Below are 21,500 nucleotides of genomic sequence, written 5' to 3'. Positions count from 1 at the left end.
GATGTGCCGCTACAAGTTACAACTCAAAGGGACCTTTTTTGCCGTCCTCCTGTCTCGCCCAATGAGAGCGCGACCGCGAAGAGGGAACAATCTGGACGGAATTCGTGGAAGGCCGGGCGTCAGGGCAGAGCATAACGCCAGTCCGAAAACGTTCAGACGGGAGACGCACCTCTCAATTCCGCTGCAGTGATAGTTACATCAGGTGTTATCGCCACGCCCTCCCTGCATTTTGGGGCTCAATCTGGTCTTGGCCGGTCGCCCTGCTGCTGCTCAGCGATGTATCCGCAATCCCACGCATCGTGTCTGCGTCGGCGTTGGGCTGCTGGACAGCATGGTAAAGGGAACGAGCAGCGCCATCTAGAAACGTCGGGCTATACTCTGCAGATGCGGCCCTCGACGTCTTTGGGGACGGGATGAACGAGACTTCGGCCATATGGTTATTCAGTCGCTAATTAACTGTCCTTTGACAAACGTCAGAGGCTAGGCGCTTTGGGGGTAGCTTTCGACAACAGCAAGCCCAGGCCGCTTATGCAATAATGATTTGCCTTTCATCACCCACCCCCGCTACTTGCTAGTTGCAGACGGCGACCAGAGCAGCCACGCCTAGAAAAAATTGGAGAAGCTTTCTGGTGACGGAAAAGGTGGGAATGACATCAGCTCGTGGACTGATTTCCCAAGTGGCCCAAGGCAGGGAGCTATCCATCTCCATTGCTCCTTTGGTCGTCGCATGTTTTCTTGCTGGGTATTCTCAATTGTCATAATCTTCCGCACCTAGGTATCCCGAACACTGGAATTCGACAGTAGCTCAAACCAGCGGGGGTGGGCGAAAGGATGACCGTTCCAAGATGTCTCAGAGCTTGAGATGGCGAGACTCTTCTCTCAAATCGGCCTTCCTCCCCATCATTGGATACCAAGTTTACCAGGGCTGGGCAAGACCAAGTTACCTTCAACAACCCGAGATTTGTTCCCCCGCTACTTGCATCACTGACCGGATGGCCGGGATGTAAGCAAAGAGTTGCCGAACTGTTGATGGGGATGGATCGAGGAGCTGCTATTCTCACAGGGGCTGCAAGCTCACTAATGCGCCAGTCCGAGGGCTGGCCGTCTCCATACGATCTGGGCATGTCGTCGTTGAGCTGGCATGCTGGCTTCGAAGCATATGGCGATGGAAAACCCCTTTACCAGCAGACCCTTCCTTTTCGGCCCGTCTGGCCTCTGGGGAAGACGAGAGGAGGGTTTTATTCGCGCCATTGCGGATTTTCTTCCGTGTCATTTCCAGCAGATCTCCCCTTCCAATGGCGGGCTCCGACGCCGTGTCAGTGGTCACTCCACCACCACCCGACATCGCAACCTAAAATATTAAAAATAATGAATCTATTATGGAGCCTCCGTTGCACCCCATTCCCATTTCATCCCCCGGTTCATTCTTCTCTGGGCTTTAAAGATCGGCCCTTGGAAGCAGACGGCTCGCCTTTCGCCCTCACACCCTCTTAGTCTACCAACTACGCGATCTTACTCGACCCACTCCCTCCCTCTTCCTCCTGCAGACGACGCCTCCTCTCCTCACTTGTCCTCCACGCTGCTTCTCCTCCTCCTCCTCATCCATCTCCAGTTCTCCGCGTCAGTCGGGGCCCACGTATCTGTACATACCCCAGACGTTCACACACGTTCACGAAGCTACCGGCCCATCAGCATTCTGCATTTTGCGCTGACCCTCGACCCCGGCTTCCGTTCGTCCTGGCTTGATCGTTTCTTGCCTCGAACCCCGTTCTTCCCCCATTACTTAAAGACTGCTCCCCACCCATTCCCCGGAGTCGAAAGAAACCTTCCTTCATCAAAGTTGTGTGCCGTCTTCCGTGGAGTTTGCCTACTCTTGCTACAAGATACCCCCCTATACTCATTTTTCTATCTGGTTACATACTTGCCTTATTATCTCTTACACCCGGAAGACTACACACAATGGCCACACACGAGGCTCACCACAACGCCGTCCCTCCACAGGACGTGGAGAAGGATGTGCATACCTCTGGTGCCGACCACTACAATGGTGCCAATGGTGCTCAAGTAGGCCAAAACACATACTCACGACAAGCCGGGCCTTTCTCCCGCGTTGCCGACTACCGGAACATGACTGAAGGAGAAGCGCAGGCATTCGGTGGTTCGCTCCAACCCGGTGTATGGAAGCCGTACGAACACAGAAAGTTCGCCAACCCGGCACCACTCGGTCTCTCGGCCTTCGCCCTCACGACGTTCGTCCTTTCTTGCGTCAACCTCCACGCTCGCGGCGTGACTGCGCCCAACATTGCCGTCCCCCTCGCCTTTGGATACGGAGGTCTGGTCCAGCTCCTCGCTGGCATGTGGTATGTCCAGATTTTTCTTCCCATGTTTTCTTTTTTTCCCTTTTCCGTGCCAGGGTCCTCAAAACTTCCCCAACATCTCATCTCAACCGTCTCCACGATGTCTCCCGCAAGCGGAAGCTCCGGTGCGTTCATGTGGAGCATGGATGCGCTCCTTTGCGCCGGAGTGGACCTTGAGCTAGACACACAAGCATGGGGGACTCGGGGAAGTTTGGTCCACAGGATGCTTGCCTACGCCCGGGACCAGGGGAACCTGTGGAGAAGCTTGTGTAATACGAGCATCACAAACCAGTCATCACTTTGCATCCTTCATCCGCGCCAATGCTTACTGACGGTTGGTCGTTCACAGGGAGATGGCTGTCGGCAACACCTTTGGTGCCACTGCTCTCTCATCGTACGGCGGCTTCTGGATCGCATACGGCATCCTCTTGACCCCCAACTGGGGCATCATCGCCGCGGACGGCCCCTATGCTGCCAACTACTCTGATCACTACTCAGCTGTCGGCTTCTTCCTGACGGGCTGGTTCATCTTCACGACGCTGCTACTCCTCTGCACGCTGCGCTCGACCGTGGTCTTCTTCTCCCTCTTCTTCACCCTCGATTTAGCTTTCCTCTTCCTCGCCTGCGAGAACTACGCCGCCAACAATGGTGCGTTGACCGCATCGCGCAACCTGCAGATTTGCGGTGGTACTTTTGGTATGCTTGCCGCGTTTTTGGCGTGGTATTGCGCTCTGGCAGGTCTTCAGGACGATAGGTGAGTTTTTTGTGCATACTATCCACCCACCTTTCCGCTCGACCGGCGATCGGTTCAGGTCTACGCTAGACCGTGCCGTCATCGTCGCTGTTTCCCCCCTCTCCTCCCCGCCGCGCTATAGCGTAGAACAATGCGCGCGATGTGGATTCAGTTTGCTAATACTGAAATTTCTCTACAGCAACTCCTTCTTCCAGGTCCCTGTTTTCCACCTCCCGTGGTCCGACAAGGGCAAGGAGATTCGCCGGGCCAAGAGCAACGTCGCCTAAGTGTGAGCAGCATTTGCCACGAGAGCTTGGTGTGTTTTTGTTATTCGTTTAATGCGCGGAATATGATGGGATGTGTGCGGTCGGTGCGACTGCGATGATTTAGGATACCCATTTACGAGGGGTGCTATAGCCAAGCTATGTGAACGACGCGAGAGAGTACAGCGGTGCGGCGAAGGGCCGAGCAGATGCAAGGATTCTTGCGGTTATATATACTGTTAATATTATGGGTGAAATGGTCAATGGCGTCTATCAAGTGAACTTGGGGATTCGTCTCAATTGCAATGCATGTGGTATCTGCGGTAGTCCTCAATCGGGAGTTTTCAGCAACAGGCGCAATAACTTCATTTGCCCGTCCATCTCATGCCTAATTCATATTTCAATACTCTTCCGCAACACTGTCAAAGTCGGCGACCGTATCGAGTGTTCGGCACAGATTCGTCGCTCGCTCGACGTCAATACCAAGATGCAGTGACGTCGGCAAGCCACAGGGCCCCTGGGCGTTGCGGCGATTCGGGAGAGAGCGTCACTGGTGTCTTGGCGATGAAGCGAGTAAGCATCCGTATCCGAAGGTATGATTAATTGCGGGAGATGCGCCACCTCGCCGCGCTTTTCTTGGTGCTTCGCGGAGCGGCGGGAGGAACGGACGGGAAGAGGGGGAGGGATGGATTTGGGGGCGGCGCTTGAGGGCTTGGCGTACCTCATTTTTTGGGGGAGATGTGGAGGTGATGGTGAAGTTAAGCTTGGTTAGTTTTATACTCTAGATATTGGTTAGGAGTTTGAATCCAAGGATCTGTTGCGTGGTCTTAGTTAATGAGGATGGAGAGGTTTGAGTGTAGAGAGTTGTGAAATGGCAAAGATTGGTAGTAATTCGCTCGTCGTCGAGAATCAGTGGTTGAGAAGTAGAATTTGATGGGGGATGAGATTGTGGAGGAACAAAATATCGACGGCGGGTTTGTATGTAAAAGCAAATGTCATTGACTTCAATCGTGCGCAAGTATACTTAACCTTCACTGTTTGGACTTCACGGAAGAGGATCAGTGATGTAGTAGTGTTCAGCTCAATATAAATAGCCGCAACCCGACGAGGCGCGAGTTCGTCTTATCTGGATTGACCGCTGAATCGGCTTTAGGGAGAAGAGTCGAAGACTATAATCCATAAGGTAGACATTGAACCTTGAAGGATTTGACCACACTTTAATTGAGTTATCAGAAACTGGGTTATCGTTTCCGCGTATTCGAGTGTTACATGGCGTTTGATAGCTCACTTGAATGGCTTGAGAGACCCCAAGTCGTGATATCCGGGGAATCACCGCCAGAGCCTTCGGGTTCTTCAAGAAGCCCGACCCCACATTGCGGGAGGGTGAAACGATGCAAGTTCCTGGTACATAAACGAGCGCTGTGCATATCTCGCCAAAATTGATGGATTATAGCGCCATCATTGGTTCAAGTATCGAAGTGCATGACTTGTGCGTCCCCATGATCTGCACAACTCTGCATAACTTGATGCTGTGGTAGCTCTGCCGTCTATCGTGTCACTCTGGACGGCTTCTTCTGCGTCCGTGATCTGGTGGACGACTTATGCTTGGAAAGACAGTAGTATATCTGGAGCATGCGCTTCAGAAGCTGCGTTTTCCTTTTTGCTCTTCTCCCTCATTCTCACAGTCTCTATTGACTTGCGTTGGATTTCTGAAGTCCTTTTCATGTGCAATTGGAAACAACATGCAAAAATGTTTATCGCTTTCGAATCTGTAGCCATGTATCATGGGCTGTTGCTCATCCCGTGTGCTATCATTATCGTAAGTGTCGAATTAGCTTCACATACTATACGGAAACATAGCTAATCACTCACAAGACCATCTTCTATTACACTGCACTCGCCATCTACAACATCTACTTCCACCCCCTCTCCTCCTTCCCAGGCCCACGTCTCGCAGCGGCAACACCATGGTGGACAGCACTCTCCTACCTAAACGGTCGCACTCCCTACGACCTTCTCGAGCTACACAACACCTACGGCCCCGTCGTGCGCACATCTCCCGATTCCCTGTCGTACATCAAGGCGCCGCAGTGGAAGGAGATTTACGGGCACAAGGCGCCCGGTCAGCTCGAGTTCAGTAAGGACAGTAAGTATCATTCTGCGCTCAAGGGCGATGCAGTGATTATAAATGCGGACCGGGAGTATCATTCGTACATTCGTAGGTTGTTCGCGCATGGCTTCTCGGAGAAGGCTATGAGGGAGCAGGAGGAGGTGTTGAAGGGGTTTGTTGATGTCTTGTTTGCGAAGCTTGGGGAGGTGGGGGAGGGAGGACGGCCTGTTGATGTTGTGGAGTGGTATAATGTAAGTTTCCTTGATATCGGCGGTTTAACAGCGAGCGCGTCAGGAGAGGGATTGTGATACTGATGATATCTTGCAGTTTCTCACCTTCGACTTCATCGGATTCCTCAGTACGTTTGCCATCCCATCTTCCGTGTGTCATTAACTCTAGCTTCATATCTGACACTATTTCTTTGTAGCCTTTGGCGAGTCGTTTGACTGCTTGACAACGTCGACCCTTCACACTTGGGTCCAGATCTTTTTCGCTCTGGCGAAGTTCATGTCCTTCCACCAGGCCATCTCCCGTCTCCCCAAGTTGCTCCAGCTTCCCGCGACGCTGTTGACGATGCCGAAGACTATTTCTAAGGATGTGAAGACGCTGAATGAACTTCAGAGTGTAAGTGTACCACCGGTTGAAGCTCCTCGGTGTGGCTTGAGTGGTCCTGCCTCGTGAACTATGCTAATGTCTGGATTGAAACTATTCAGGAGAAGGTTCAGCACCGGCTCAAGACGGAAGCAACCGTCCCTGATTTCATGGAGAGGTTGATTTCGGCGTACAACGCGGGGAAAATGTCGTATAAACAACTCGAAGGGAACTCACAGATCCTCATCACTGCCGGGAGCGAGACCACGGCGACTTTGCTCGCAGGTAAGCCGACATGTTTCCAACCACCACAGTCACGCTTCATGGAAGAACAGGTAACCTATGACTGACAACATCACCTAGGACTCACATACCTCCTCACCCAGAACCCCCGCGTTCTCGCCAAACTCACAAGTGAAGTTCGCTCAACGTTTTCCCACCCAGACGAAATCACCTTCACGGGCGTCAATAGCTGCAAGTACCTCCTCGCCTGCATCGAAGAGGCTCTCCGCGTCTACCCGCCCTCCCCGCAACCGCACCACCGCATCGTGCCCGCCGGCGGCGCGACCGTCGACGGCGTTTTCTTGCCCGAGGGCACGGCAGTCAGCATTCCCATCTACGCTGCCTCGCACAGCCCCCTCAACTGGACGCTGCCGGAGGAGTTTATCCCTGAACGATGGATGACTACAAAGGATGATGGCAACAAGGACGGAGCAGCCGATGAGGATGTGGACGTGCGGCTGTTTGCTGGAGACCAGCGTGATGCGTCGCAGCCGTTCCAGGTTGGGCCGCGCAACTGTATTGGTAGGAATTTGGCTTATGCCGAGATTAAAATCATCATGGCGAGGTTGTTGTGGCAGTTTGATATTGAGAATGCTACAGAGGGGGATTGGATTGGGACGCAGAAGGTGTTCATGGTCTGGGAGAAGGCACCGTTGTGGGTGAAGTTGCATCCTGTGCAAAGAGATTGAGGATGAATGAGTTCTGGAGATTGGGTTGGCAAAGGAAGGCCAATTTCAAACGAGGAGGATTTCTTGAGTTTCCAAGTTCACGAGCTCCCATCGATTGGCATTCACCTTTACGCGTTCTTTAGAGCGTTTGTAAAAAACTCTCTGCAATGTTGCGGTTGTTGGATCCTGTCAGGTTTGGCAAAGATAGACACAATGTCACAATCAGCCGAATACAAACCCCGAATAAATGATGGCTTAGATTGGTCCTTGAAGCTCTCATCGGTGGTAACGACCGCGACGTAGTTGATAGAAGACGCGTCGAAACCTCACGATGATGCAACTTGGTCAGGGGAATTCGCGCAATTCGATGTGGATTCACCATTGATCCCCACAATTATCAAGCACAATAGCTCAGGGGTAGAGCGCTGGGCTCATAACCCAGAGGTCCCTGGATCGAAACCAGGTTGTGCTATCTTATTTTGTTTTGGTGAGCTTTCAATGTTGAAAGCCGTCGCTCTTTTGCGCCAGTTGGGGATTTGGACTCTGTTGCCATCAATTGGCCTCTGAATGCGTTATTTGGAGTTGGGGTTCCACGGATCCCACGGCTTCCCCAAATGCAAAAGACACTGTTGACTGCCGCTGTACGGAGTATTCTTCACAACCCCACCAATTGGATCGTCCACATGAGCTGTTCAGACTCTACAACTTGCCTCTTTTAGACGTACCGAGAATGTTCAATACCATTGCAGATTAAAATACGATATTTGTGCTGTAGGTGGCTGACAGTTGATGCAGTCCTCTATCACGCTATCTTCGACATATGCAGGCCGCTGCACCCTTGCCGACTCTGGGTCACCTAAGGCTAAATAAAGTCCACCAAAAGTTAAGGTAGATTAAGCTTATGAATGCGGACGAGGTTAAAAGTGCCACACCCGGCAGCTAAAACGAACAACGGACTCCGGCTTTGTCGGCTACGGCGGGGATGTTGGACATTGAGAGATACGGATATCAGAGCACATCGACAGCGTCCAGGATGAAGATTAATTTAAGCTCGTCTGCTCACTTTGTTGTAGTGACGTGCTCCAAGACTGTAGCGGCGTGCGCTCGGCCCACTGTGATCTTCGAATACGACCTGCGGCCCACAACCTTGAGTTCGGCTGTCGGCCGAGGGTGGTATTGCAGTGATGGTACAAAGTTGCGATTGCTTTTGTCGAGGTGTCTACCCTCTTCATCTCTGAAGCTCAAGACTGGTCTAGCGTCTCTGAATTCCATCTTGATCCATACTTCTCGGCCGAGTATGACAACTGGAAAAGCAGACAAGATGCGAAAGCGAGGATATCTTTGCCGGCTTGGCAACTATCAAGCAACTCAATTGTTACGGCAAGCATAGGCAAAGATCTCCACGAACCACAATGGGCCGGAAATTTCGCTACCCATTTGGGAAGGTCCCAATTTCTCGTGTTCACTCGCGATCCGTAGCCCGTCACTTGCAGGCTTGCACAATCCCTATCTCAGACCCAACTCGACGACATCAACGACAGGAAAAGCAGAGACACTTGCAGAGGATCATTATATATACGCTTACGATGTACCCACTCGTCTCTATTGAAGGAGCTTCCGTCGTTACCGCCGGTCATTCGTTTCATTTCCAGCGTCCACCGCCATCACCATGAGGTTCTCCTCCAACGCCTCCCTTTTGCTAGGGCTTCTCGCCTCTACATCGCATGCTGTCGTTGCCGCCGACGATACTGCCGCGCCCGCAGCACCCGCGGTCAACGAAGATGCCTTCGTCCAGGGCGCATACATCGTCGAGCTCAACGGCGAACAGGACCCCTCCGCTCTCTACGACGAGCTGCGTTCCGACGGTCTTGCCGTGAAGCCCCGCCTGGACCTCAAGTTCGGCCTCTTCAATGGTGCCTCCTTCAGCGTCGACGACGCCGGCGAGCCCGACATCACCACCGCCAAGATCGCAGATAAGCTCAGCGTCAAGAGCGTCTGGCCGGTCCGCAAGATCAAGATGCCCAAACCCGTGGGCACATCCATCGGCCGCAATGGGACCGCTTCCAGCGCTGCACTCCTGCGCTCCCTCAAGGACAGACGTGACGAGGCCGCCAAGGACACCTACAGCACCCACGTCATGACGCAGGTCGACAAGCTCCGCGAGGCCGGGTTCACGGGCAAGGGCATCAAGGTCGCCATCGTCGACACTGGCGTGGACTACAGACACCCTGCCCTAGGCGGCTGCTTTGGCGAGGGCTGCCACGTCGCGTACGGCTGGGACTTTACGGGGGACAACTACTACGAGAGCTCCGACGCGCCTACTCCTGACGCGGACCCCCTTGATACCTGCCAGGGCCACGGCACGCACGTCGCGGGTATCATCATGGCGCAGGAGAACGAACTCGGGTTCACAGGCGCTGCGCCAGATGTCACGCTCGGCGCGTACAAGGTCAGCGGTTGCGCTGGGTACACGACGAGCGAGATTCTGGTGTCTGCTTTCTACCGCGCCTACGAGGACGGGAGTGATGTCATCTCGTGCTCTGCGGGCGACGATTCGGGTTGGGCGAGCGATGCTGCTGGTGTCGCTGTCTCGCGCATTGCTGAGGCTGGTATTCCCGTTGTCGTTGCGGCTGGTAACTCTGGTAACTTGGGAGTCTGGGCTGTGGCCTCGCCGGCATCCGGAAAGGCTGTTGCTGGCATTGGGTCCGTTGACAATACCATTCTGCCTAACCTCATGAAGCGCGGCACGTTCGTTAACGAGACGGGCGAGTTTGCCTTTGGGTGGGCTGACAGCACCCCCGTCACCACTGCGAACGTGACTCTGCGTCTGTGGATTGCGAGTGCAAATGTCACGGCCTGCAACCCAATCCCTGCAGATATCGACTTGACTGATTCTATTCCCTTGATCTCCATGGACGCAGGGTGTCAATCCGACGTTCAGGCCGCGAACCTCCTCGCCAGAGGCGCGAAGTATATCCTTTTCTATCCTGCTAGCGAGTCGTAAGTCTATCTTTCCGCACACTTCAGATACCTTTGATAAGGAGGGTGGTGGCTAATGGGAGGTCAGTAGGTTATATCCCCCGTACGTCTACACCGAGGGCATCCTTGGCATCGGAATGGTCATGCCCCGCCAGGCCCAGGAGTGGAAAGCCCACGCCGAAAACGTCACCATCACCATCGGACCGCCCAAGACCTCCGGCCTCTTCGCCGAGCCCATCACAAATGGCCCGACCGCCGGGTACACCAGCCCCTTCTCTAGCTACGGCCCAACTTGGGAACTCGACGTGAAGCCCCAGTTCACCGCCCCCGGCGGCGGCATTCTTTCCACGTGGACCTGGGACCAGGGCGAGTACATGGTCAACCCCGGCACCTCCATGTCTACTCCCTTCGTCGCCGCCGTCTACGCTCTCGTTGGACAGGTCCGCGGTACCCTTGACCAGGAGACCCTACGCTCCGTCATTGCTGCCACTGCTCAGCCGAAGGCCTGGAACGATGGCACTGTTGCTCACGATGACATTCTCGCTCCTGTACCGCAGCAGGGCGCCGGCCTCGTACAGGCTTGGGACGCTGCGCACGCCACTACGATCCTCGGCTCGACGGGTATCTCCTTCAACGATACAGACCACTTCGTCGGCGAGCACACCTTCAGCGTGAAGAACACCGCCGCCGAAGAGGTCACCTACAAGCTCGGCCACGCCAAGTCCGTAACCGTATACACCTTCACCCCGGGCGAAGCCCAGCTTAACGTTGCCCGTGCCCCGCCCCCGACCGTCGACGAGTGGGCGACAATCAACTTCGAGACTGAATCCCTGATCGTCCCCGCCGGCGGCAGCGCTGACGTCAAGTTCACCGCCGTGCCTCCCTCCGGCCTGAACGCCACGCTCTTGCCCGTGTACAGCGGATACATAACCCTCGAAGGAAGCAACGGCGAGACCTTGTCCGTGCCGTACCTCGGCGTCGGCGGAAGTATGCGTGAAACCCCCGTCCTGGTCCCCGGCCTCGGCCTGAACGGTGTCTACCTCTCCTCCACGGACAACCACTTCCTCATTCCCGTCGCTGCGAACCGCACCTTCACCATCCCGCGCCCCGGATCTACGGGCAGTGCCATCTACCCCAAGATGGTCGTGACCCCGACCGTCGGCACAACCGATCTGCACGTAGAGCTCGTGGCCCTCGGCAGAAGCGGCAACTCTACGCTCAAGGTCACTGATGTGCTCGGGTACCCGACCCTCGGCGCGCTGCCACAGTCGCCTGTTGCGTATGCGCACAGGTTCGGGTACACGTGGAACTTTGGCGGCTTCTTGGCCGATCGGACTGTTGTGCCCGAGGGTAGCTACGCATTTATTGCACGCGCGTTGAGGATTTTTGGGGATGCGAGCAAGGAGGAGGATTGGGATGTTGTTGAGACTGTGCCGTTCATCTTGAAGTATCTTGCATAAATACATAGCTGCGGGTCTTATCTCGAAGAAGATATAATGCAAGCGTAATTGCGTACAGCAGAAGTTCCTTGTCACTAGATGGCTATTATTCGGGACTGTAGTCAATCTCACGATGTGACTGAGTAAACTTTTTGAGGGAACGCGGGCGGCTGAAGCCCTGAGCACGTTTATTTTGTGCACTGGAAACTTGGCGTTTCAACGGCAAACACTTCCAATGTGGCATGTCTATGGAGCATGAAGACCTCCCGTCGAAGCCTTAAAGAATTTGAACATTTCCCACGCTTTTTCTTGGTTGTGTCGAGTTCCATCAGATACAAATTGATAGGGCTCATCGCGTATGGTCGGTTTTTCGTCGTGAATCTCTACGACTTTGCCGTTGAGACTTGTATCATTTATAATCTGCGATACGCCCTTGATCAGGGTAGACATTGGCGTGACTACCATGTATTTGTACATTTCTGGATCGGGGATGATATTTGTGACTAACGGCGCATTAGTGATCTGATGATGACACTGTCCCTTGAGATTTGTTGAGACTCTTACCTAAAGCTGCTGGTGCCATCGAGTTGATCTGAATCTTGAGATCTTCAAGTATAGGAGCTGTCGACCGTACGAGACCGATCACACCAGCCTTCGCAGCTGCGTACATCGGTCCGACTGGGAACGGATAAAGAGCGGCATCTGACGCAGTGCAGATGATGGAGCCACGAGAGCCTTCGGATATTTCGTTCTTGCTGATGTAGTGAATGGCAAGCTTAACAGCTACGAAAGGCGATGTTAGCCTCGAAGTCATGCACAAACTGGAAGAAACTAGCAGCGAAATTCGAACTGGGGTTCACTTACAATAGATGACACCATTCAAATCCACGGCTACAACCTTTAGGTTCGGCTCTTGAGGAGCGTCGGGGTGGATAGTTGCAAGGGCGTTTGACATCCCTTCCGCTATACCAGCATTGGCAAAGACAATATCAATCCTGCCAAATGCATCATAGACACCCGAGAATGCCTGAGCCTGTTCCTTCCACGAAGAAACATCGCATTGGTGGAAGGTCACCGTAGATTGAGGATACTCTGAAGCAACGTTAGACGCAATTGACTTGCCAGAAGCTGCGTTGACATCGAAGATGGCGACCTTGCCGCCTTGCGAGGCAAAGTGGCGTACTATGGTAAGGCCGATGCCGCTGGCGCCGCCGGTGACGATGACCGATTTTGGGGTGTTACCAATTGCCATTGTGACTTATGTAGTAGCGTGATGTGAGAGATTCGAGTGAAGTTAGTGATAAGACAAGGAAGTCATTGCTGAGGAGCCGATTAGCATGGTATATCAGAAAGTAAATGAACGGAATGCTTTGCTCATACGTTTGTTTGCTTGGTGACTCTTGTATAGTGACACCCTCGCCGGAGTCCAAGATCGCAGTTCATGGATTCCAAACGCTGAGCTGAGGTTAAAACATGTGCCAGAAATAAAGCTAGGTTGACAGGCATGGACCGCGAAGTTTCCCTGGGATCTCGCTACAGTGGTCCTGTCCTTGTGAGACAGGGCCGATGGCACCTTGGGGAAGCCAGTTCTGATGCAGAAAGACACCGTCTCCGGCCCTTGTGAACGCATGGATATGGTATACCATCGAATTTGAAGACAATATTCAAAGTCGGAGTACAAACCAATCGTAATTTCCAAAGTTCATCTGTTCGGAGACTCCAACGTGTAGTATCATTGGGCAGAAGGCGGCTTTGACTTGGGATGCTTTGGCGAATCGGAATAGTAGACCTAGCGTAGTCGAAGAGGATGATCCCGGCTTTTTCGGAGTTGAGTAGACGAAACGCCAGCTCCGAGACATGCACTTTGAACTTACTCCCTCCGAACACGCTCTTCTACTACCACAGAGCAGTATTTGCCGCTGCACACTCAGTAACCTTGTGGGTGACCCCAGTCCAGACATGGGTATTCGATGGAATATTCGATCCAGGCCGCCGGTGTCCACCGGCGTCACCAAACACGGTCCATCGCCGGACCTACCGCCCTGCATCCACTCCGCACGGCAAAATTGCCGAAACAACGGGCAGCCGTCTGCCCCTCCGTGCAAGGCTGGAAGCGCCGACTCAGAGAATACCGCTCATGCTAACCTCAGGAAAGACGTTGCTATTGCTAGATTGTCAGATGTCTACCAAAAGTACATGTATCTATATGGAGTTGGTCTGGCGCTCTCCATGATCATCATCGAAGACCTGGCTCGCCTTTCACTTTGCCTAGAACACGTTAGACACGCCCACTCTCATAGATAATACCCAATACAAGGCGCGAGCGCTATAGACTAGTTTTCAACAACAGGCAAAATCTCCACGACATATCACTCAACATGGTTGCAGCCCGCAAAGATGAGCGCATCCCGATTGCGATCGTGGGAATGGGATGTCGCTTCCCAGGTGATGCGACATCGCCGTCCAAGTTCTGGGATCTCTTGAAAAATGGAAGAGGTAGGGATTTGGTCATTTTGGGACTAAGTATTGAAAACCTCTGCTAACTCAAGTTAAGACGCCTACTCCCCTAATACAGATAGATGGAACTCGGACGCCTTTCACCACCCCAACAGCAAAGATCGCGTCAATACTTTGGCCACGAAGGGAGGGCACTTCCTGAAGGAGGATCCCTATCTATGGGACGCATCCTTCTTCAACATCACAGCAGCCGAAGCTATGGCTCTCGATCCGAAGCAGCGTATCATGATGGAAGTCGCTTACGAGGCGCTCGAGAACGCCGGCATGCCCCTGCCAAGGGTCGCCGGCTCGCAGACTGCGTGTTACATCGGCTCCTCGACGAGCGACTATAGAGACATGGTCACGAGGGACTTCGCAAACTGGCCCAAGTATTACATCCTCGGCAACTGCGAGGAGATGGTCTCGAATCGTATTTCGCACTTTCTCGACATCCACGGCCCCAGCGCCACCATCCAGACGGCGTGCTCCTCGAGTCTGGTGGCTACGCATTTGGCCTGCCAGAGTCTCCACTCCGGAGAGTCGGAAATGGCCATCGCGGGTGGTGTCGGTTTGACGCTCACCCCCGACGGCAACATTCAGCTGGCCAACTTGACATTCCTCAACCCCGAGGGCCACTCTCGGTCGTTTGATGCAGATGCTGGTGGCTATGGTCGCGGTAAAGGTGCTGGCGCCCTCATCCTCAAGCGGCTGGACAAGGCGCTTGCTGATGGAGATTCTATCCGTGCTGTCATCCGGGCCACGGGCGCCAACTCGGACGGGTGGACACAAGGTGTGACGCTGCCTTCTGGCGAGGCACAGGCGGCGCTCATCAAATATGTCTACGAATCTAATGGTCTCGACTACTCTGCGACTCAATATGTAGAGGCTCACGTAAGTCACCTGCAAGATCCAGTGATTGAGCTTAAGTGATATCCACATCATATTAACATTACAATTGTCTTGTAGGGCACGGGGACAAAGGCTGGAGATCCTCTGGAAGCAGGAGCTATCTCGAGAACCATCGGATCAGGTGCGACGAAGTCACGAAAGCTCTGGATGGGAAGTCTTAAGCCAAATGTAAGGATTTTGGAGTTACTGGTCACTGTATCAATGGAAGACTAACTTCAAGCTCCTAGATCGGTCACTTAGAAGCTGCCGCTGGTGTAGCGGGAATCATTAAGGGCGTCCTGGCCATGGAGAACGGAATGATACCCCCCAACATCTACTTCAACAAGCCCAACCCCGCAATCCCATTCGATGAATGGAACATGGCCGTACCGACAAAGCTGACACCTTGGCCTGTCTGCAAGACCAAGCGGATGAGTGTCAGTGGCTTTGGCATGGGCGGCACAAACGGCCACGTAGTGTTGGAGTCTTTCAACTCGGACCAGTGGAAGTCACTGCTTCCCGCCAACGGTGTCGCCCACGAGACTCCGAACGTCAAGAAGAGACTATTTGTCTTCAGCAGTCACGACCAAGCTGGGTTCAAACGCATCGGCGATAAGTTGGTCGAGCACATGGACACCCTTGGCCCCGCTGCTTCGAGCCCAGAGTATCTCGCCAAGCTGGCACACACCCTCTCTGTCGCGAGATCGGGCTTGACTTGGAGATGGAGCTGTTCGGCTGAAAATGCCGCTGAGCTCCGTCACAAGCTTTCAACCACGGCTGGCGATAAGACTACGAGAACCCCGGACAGCAAGCCGAGGATTGGATTCGTCTTCACGGGTCAGGGAGCGCAGTGGGCCGGTATGGGCGTCGAGATGCTCAAGTCCCACCCGGTCTTTAAGGATTCCGTTGCGCGGTCTGCGGCCCTTCTCAAGTTCATGGGCTGCGACTGGGACCCTGTCGAAGAATTGGCGAGGTCAAAGCAAGAATCTCGTCTCAAGGCGCCCATGATCAGCCAGCCCATCTGTACTGTCTTGCAGATTGCCCTGGTTGACGAGCTGCGCTCTTGGGGCGTAACGCCCGAGAAAGTTGCCGGCCACTCAAGTGGAGAGATTGCAGCGGCGTACTGCGCCGGGGCGCTCACGCATCGTGATGCCATTGCCATCGCTTACTTCAGGGGCAAGGCTTCCTCCGGTCTGGTCGGCCTCAAGGGCGGCATGATGGCTGTCGGCTGCTCCTATGATCAAGCACGATCACTGCTCGCGCAGCACGGAGAGCACCTCGGCGGTGTCGCGACAGTGGCCTGTGTGAACTCTCCGAATAGCGTCACCATTTCGGGTGACTCAGCCGCTCTCGAGAGACTGCGAGCCATCCTCGAGAAGGAGAGCATGTTTGCTCGCATGCTTCAAGTTGATGTCGCCTACCATTCTAGCCACATGCAGGGTGCTGCAGCAGAATATGCCGCTTCTATCGCAGACGTTGAGCCGAACAGCTCGGAGGAAGACGAAACTAAGCGTGTGACCATGGTCTCGAGTGTCACTGGTAGTGAAGCTGCCCCTGAGTTGCTTGGGGGCTACTACTGGGTGCGCAACCTGGTATCTCCCGTTCTCTTTGAGCAAGCAATCAAGGAGATGGTTTCTCCAGCAGCAGAAGCAGATGGAAAGACTCTTGACCTGTTGATCGAACTTGGTCCTCACAGCGCTCTTGGTGGCCCTATCGAGCAGATATTGTCCCACCACGGGATCAGCGATGTCAGCTACAAGTCCGTTCTCACCAGACTTCAAAGCGCCGTCGACACGAGTTTGCAGCTGGCTTCCGAGCTTTTCGCTGAAGGTGTATCTCTGGAACTCCAGAAGGTTAATGGAGATTCTCACTGCCAGCTTCTCACCAACTTGCCGCCGTATCCCTGGAATCACTCGAAGGTTTTCCGCTGCGACTCGCGCATTGCAAAGGAACTTTTGGCACAGAAGTTCCCCACTCGAAGTCTGCTTGGAGCGCCTGTACCCATGATGGATGAGACGCAGAGGGTATGGCGCAGTTTCCTTCGACTTGAAGACGAGCCTTGGCTTCGTGGGCACATGGTTGGCAGCACCGTGCTTCTCCCTGGTGCTGGCATGACCAGTATCGTTCTCGAAGCTAGTCAACAGCTTGTTGCACCGGGAAAGACTGCTCGAGCTTTCCGTCTACGCGATGTGTCTCTCTTCGCTGCCATGGCTCTCCCGGAAGGAGTTGCAACAGAAGTCATTGTTCACATGAGGCCCTACCTCCAGTCCACGCTTGGATCAACCCCTGCAGCATGGTGGGAGTTTACCATGTCTTCATGCGTCGGAGGTGACCAGCTGAGGGACAACTGCCGTGGGCTGATGACCATCGATTACCATGAAGACACAACTCCGCAGATGGCAGAGGAGGATGCTATCATCGCATCCTCGAGAGTAGCGGAATATCATCGTGTTCACAAGGAGTCGAATCTCGAGTACGCCAAAGAGAACTTCTACAACCACATGAACAGTGCCTCTTGGAAGTATGGAGAAGCTTTCCAGGGCATTGAGGGATGCCATGTCGGCGACGGTCAGAGCACATTCAATATCAGAGTGACCGATATTGGGGAGACCTACAGTAAGGGGCAAATTGAGCGACCTTTTCTCATTCACGCTGGTACCTTGGATGCAGTCTTCCAAAGTTGGCTAAGCAGCACGTGGATAGGTGATAAGGACGGAGGCTTCGACTTCACGAGACCCTTCGTGCCTGTTCACTTTACCGAGCTCGAAATTTCTGCTGATATTCCTGGCGACGTGGGCTACGTCATGCCTGGGCTCTGTCTTTCGGAGCGATATGGCTTTACGGACTTGTCTGCGGATATGTTCATGTTCGACAAGGATGTTTCCAAGCCTTACCTCGTGGTGAAGGACTTCCGAGTCGCTGAGCTGAACATGGATGATGGCGGAGGTCGCGAAGAAAATGAGGTTGATCCGACCGACATCACATCAGAAGTTCGCTGGAACTATGCCTTGGATGTTATGGAGCCACAGGAAATCAGCCGAGTGGTCTCCGCCATCAAACCCAAGGATAGAATGGCTGAGGTATGCTTGTAATCCATGCCGGAGACTTCGTCCGGGGTGCTAACATTGACAATACAGATCATTCGGATGGCACTTCACTTGAACCCGGCAGCTACGCTCCTACAGCTCGTCCCGGACCACGATGCCGCGCGCAACTCAGTCATCGCTAGCCTACCCGGGGACATCGTACGCTCTAGTCAAGTTCGCTATGCGGTCATCAACGCCGCCAAGAGCCCGTCGACCGACAAGCCAGCCTTCGTCGGCGAGGCATTTGAACTCGGCGCAGTAGATAGCCCTTTGCCAGAGAATATTCCGAAGGCCGATCTCTTGATCATCTCCAGCGATGTGGAAAAGGTTGAAAAGCGCGACCAGTTCCTTGAACGGGTTCTCAACCTCACCAAGCCAGAGGCAACGGTTCTCATTGCTGCCAAACAACAGCCCACTCCTGGAGGACTGGAAGCTAGAGGCTATGACTTTGTCTTTGGAGTTGAGGGAGATGAGCGCCTTGCGCTGTACTGGGGTGCTAGGAACGCGAATGCGAAGCCCGTGACCAACGGCACTCCTGCTCGGCAGGCAGTAATCATGGAGCCGATGACTATGTCCAATGAGTCTCGGCAATTCTCCAAGTCTCTTCAGGAATCTCTTATCACTCAAAACTACGCGGTGTCAACGAGGACCTTGACCGACGAGCCGAAGTCTGATGTTGCAGAAAGCGAAGTTCTCATTTCTCTGTTAGAACTTGAAAAGCCGCTACTCGACGACCTGTCGGAGCAGGAGTACCAAGTTGTGAAGGCTCTATCTCTAGCATACCAGCGTCTTCTTTGGATCACCTGTGGAGACAACCCATCATTCGGCGTGATTGATGGTTTGTCACGCTGTGTTGAGAGCGAGATTGCAGGCACTCGGTTCCAGGTTCTGCATCTGAGTCAAGAGACGGGCCTGCAACATGGCCCGGCACTGGCATCTCGCATCTTGTCTTCGGAAACCACAAAAGATGATGAGTTCCATGAACGCGATGGTGTCTTGCAGGTGACCCGTATCTATCGGAGCTTAACGGAGAATGACTCCATCAAGCATCACTTGCACGATTCGACCCGGGTCACATCTGTTGGCGCCGACGAGGACCTGAGGCTTTCGATTGAGAGACCCGGTCTGTTGGACACACTGCAGTTTATTGAGGACGACCGGCTGAATGCCCCTCTTGCAGACCACGAGGTGGAAATCAAGGTAAAAGCCACGGGCATCAACTTCCGAGACATCATGGCTACTATGGGACTCATTCCCATGTCTGTCTTGGGACAGGAAGGCAGCGGTGTCGTTGTCAAGACTGGAAGTGAAGCAAGCCGCTTCAAACCCGGTGACCGCGTGAGCTTCTTGGGCGTCGGCACACACGCTACAAAGATCCGGGTTGACCATCGCATTGTTGCTCATATTCCCGACGCCATGTCCTTCGAGGAGGCCGCTGCATTGCCTGTCGTCCATACCACTGCGTACCATGCCCTTGTCAACCTCGCAAAGCTTACCAAGGGCAAGTCGGTTCTGATCCACGCTGCCGCTGGTGGTGTAGGCCAAGCGGCTGTCCAGATTGCTCTTCACCTGGGTTTGGTCGTCTATGTCACCGTTGGCTCCGAAGACAAGCGGAAGCTAGTGGTCAACACCTATGGCATTCCCGAGAAGCACATTTTCAATTCTCGCGATGCCAGCTTCGCAAAGAGCGTGATGCGCGTCACGAATGGTCGCGGTGTTGACTGCGTTCTCAACTCACTCTCAGGAGAGCTTCTTCGGACATCGTGGGAGTGTCTGGCCACCTTCGGCACTTTTGTCGAGATTGGTCTCCGCGACATTCTCGACAACACTCGGCTTGACATGAGACCATTCGGGAAGAGCACAACGTTCACATTCTTCAACCAGTTCACACTTTACGAGGAGGACCCAGCTGCGCTAGGACAGATCCTCGATGAAGCCTTCAAGTTGGTCCATATGGGTACGCTTCGTGCTCCGAGCCCCCTGACGGTGCATTCCATGGGTCAAGTGGGAGACGCCTTCCGCACCATCCAGCAAGGAAAGCACCGCGGCAAGATGGTTATGGCATTCACGGATAACGCAGAGGCGCCAATCCTGCGCAAGGCTAAGAACTCCCTCAAGCTCAACGCTGATGTCACTTACCTTCTTGTTGGTGGCCTGGGTGGTCTGGGCCGCAGTCTGGCGCGGCAATTCATCGCCTGTGGCGCTCGTAACCTTGCCTTCCTCTCAAGATCTGGAGACGGCTCCCCAGATGCCAAGGCTCTGATCAAAGAGCTATCCAACATGGGCGCCAACGTCAAGGCCTACCGCGGTGATGTGTCGGACCCTGCTTCCTTCCAGGCTGCTCTGGGTCAATGCGAACGAGAGCTTCCGCCCGTCAAGGGTGTGGTCCAGATGGCTATGGCTCTTCGCGACATCGTCTTCGAGAAGATGTCTTACGACTGGTGGAAGACTGGGTTGAGGCCCAAGGTGCAAGGTACATGGAACCTTCACGAGTACTTCAACCATGAACGCCCCCTAGAGTTCTTCATCATCTGCTCGTCCATTTCGGGTATGTACGGCTACCCTAGTCAGGCACAGTACTCCGCCGGCAACACATACCAAGACACTTTGGCGCACTACCGCCGTTCACAGGGGCTCAAGGCCGTGTCGGTCAACCTGGGTATCATGCGTGACGTTGGTGTGCTGGCAGAGCAAGGTGCGACGGGCAACTTCTTGCTGTGGGAAGAGACCCTGGGCATCCGAGAGCCAGCGTTTCATGCCCTCTTCAAGGGCCTCATCAATCGGCAGAAGAGCGAAAATCCGGCTTCATGGCCGCCAGCTCAAGTGACAACCGGCTTGGGCACTGCAGACATCATGGCAGCACACGGCCTCGATCAGCCGGGATACTTCAGCATCCCGCGTTTCGGACCTCTCGCGGTGACGAGCTTAGCGACAAGTGCTTCGGGTGCTGCAAAGTCAGACACCGTTTCTCTTTCTTCACGCTTATCTGAGGCGAGTAGCAAGCAGCAGGCGTTGGATATTATCACAGAGGCTCTGGTAAAGAAGGTGGCCGACATTTTGCAGATGCCCGTGTCGGAAGTTGATCCGGGCCGGCCTATGTACCGCTATGGTGTTGATTCTTTGGTTGCGCTCGAGGTCAGAAACTGGATCACTAGGGAGATGAAGGCAACTGTGGCTCTTTTGGAGGTCTTGGCTGCGGTTCCCATGGAGGTCTTTGCAGCTAGGATAGCCGACAAGAGCAAGTTGGTGGCGTTTGAGTGATAATTTCGTATGGGCACGGGACTGGGGGCCGGCGTTCAAAGGATGACAAGGGGTTTTGAAAATTCTTTCGGATTGGCGTTTAGTTTGCACTCGGGCTGGAGGTTGTTTTCATAGACTTTCATAGATCATCTGGAAAATTGTGTTCAAGCAATGATTAATTCCCGCTGGCACCTGGGTCACTCCAGCCTGTCAGCTCTGTCAGGTTTTTGCTCATCTCTGTTCAGTCCAGCTATGTTGTTAAAGTTCCACGAGGCATAGGTACTGATTAGAGTAAGGTGATGCCCACACCGACACAAAGCGATGGATCTGTTCAATTCTAGTTTGATTCGATGACCTTGGTACACAAT

The 21,500-nt window shown here is 53.9% G+C and overlaps 6 protein-coding genes across 6 annotated transcripts; 4 read left to right on the top strand and 2 right to left on the bottom strand.

Moving 5' to 3' along the window:
- Nucleotides 1-205: 205 nt before the first annotated feature.
- CABS01_07838 (uncharacterized protein) lies at nucleotides 206-433 on the bottom strand (the record flags this gene model as incomplete). The annotated part of the gene is made up of 1 exon (XM_060541200.1): nucleotides 206-433. The coding sequence occupies one exon, from the start codon at nucleotides 431-433 to the stop codon at nucleotides 206-208; it is 228 nt and encodes a 75-aa protein (XP_060402700.1).
- A 1,526-nt stretch (nucleotides 434-1,959) lies between these two features.
- CABS01_07837 (GPR1/FUN34/yaaH family protein) lies at nucleotides 1,960-3,377 on the top strand (the record flags this gene model as incomplete). The annotated part of the gene is made up of 3 exons (XM_060541199.1): nucleotides 1,960-2,360; nucleotides 2,707-3,111; nucleotides 3,290-3,377. 3 exons carry the CDS (start codon nucleotides 1,960-1,962, stop codon nucleotides 3,375-3,377), a joined length of 894 nt encoding a protein of 297 aa, XP_060402699.1.
- Nucleotides 3,378-5,103: 1,726 nt separating this feature from the next.
- CABS01_07836 (averantin oxidoreductase) lies at nucleotides 5,104-7,025 on the top strand (the record flags this gene model as incomplete). The annotated part of the gene is made up of 6 exons (XM_060541198.1): nucleotides 5,104-5,172; nucleotides 5,229-5,714; nucleotides 5,791-5,821; nucleotides 5,891-6,087; nucleotides 6,177-6,339; nucleotides 6,418-7,025. 6 exons carry the CDS (start codon nucleotides 5,104-5,106, stop codon nucleotides 7,023-7,025), a joined length of 1,554 nt encoding a protein of 517 aa, XP_060402698.1.
- A 1,648-nt stretch (nucleotides 7,026-8,673) lies between these two features.
- On the top strand, nucleotides 8,674-11,443 carry CABS01_07835 (subtilisin Carlsberg; the record flags this gene model as incomplete). Its single annotated transcript, XM_060541197.1, has 2 exons — nucleotides 8,674-10,004; nucleotides 10,072-11,443. The coding sequence occupies 2 exons, from the start codon at nucleotides 8,674-8,676 to the stop codon at nucleotides 11,441-11,443; spliced, it is 2,703 nt and encodes a 900-aa protein (XP_060402697.1).
- Nucleotides 11,444-11,668: 225 nt separating this feature from the next.
- On the bottom strand, nucleotides 11,669-12,674 carry CABS01_07834 (uncharacterized protein; the record flags this gene model as incomplete). Its single annotated transcript, XM_060541196.1, has 3 exons — nucleotides 11,669-11,925; nucleotides 11,987-12,205; nucleotides 12,287-12,674. The coding sequence occupies 3 exons, from the start codon at nucleotides 12,672-12,674 to the stop codon at nucleotides 11,669-11,671; spliced, it is 864 nt and encodes a 287-aa protein (XP_060402696.1).
- Nucleotides 12,675-13,800: 1,126 nt separating this feature from the next.
- On the top strand, nucleotides 13,801-21,153 carry CABS01_07833 (uncharacterized protein; the record flags this gene model as incomplete). The annotated part of the gene is made up of 5 exons (XM_060541195.1): nucleotides 13,801-13,918; nucleotides 13,977-14,809; nucleotides 14,885-14,995; nucleotides 15,055-17,886; nucleotides 17,944-21,153. The coding sequence occupies 5 exons, from the start codon at nucleotides 13,801-13,803 to the stop codon at nucleotides 21,151-21,153; spliced, it is 7,104 nt and encodes a 2,367-aa protein (XP_060402695.1).
- Nucleotides 21,154-21,500: the final 347 nt, after the last annotated feature.

This window comes from Colletotrichum abscissum (genome assembly GCF_030869225.1).
Source record: "Colletotrichum abscissum strain IMI 504890 chromosome Unknown Scaffold_17.1, whole genome shotgun sequence".
NCBI lineage: Eukaryota > Fungi > Ascomycota > Sordariomycetes > Glomerellales > Glomerellaceae > Colletotrichum > Colletotrichum abscissum.
The sequence above is the reverse complement of the archived record's forward strand: the minus strand, read 5'-3'. Positions and strand labels throughout refer to the sequence as shown.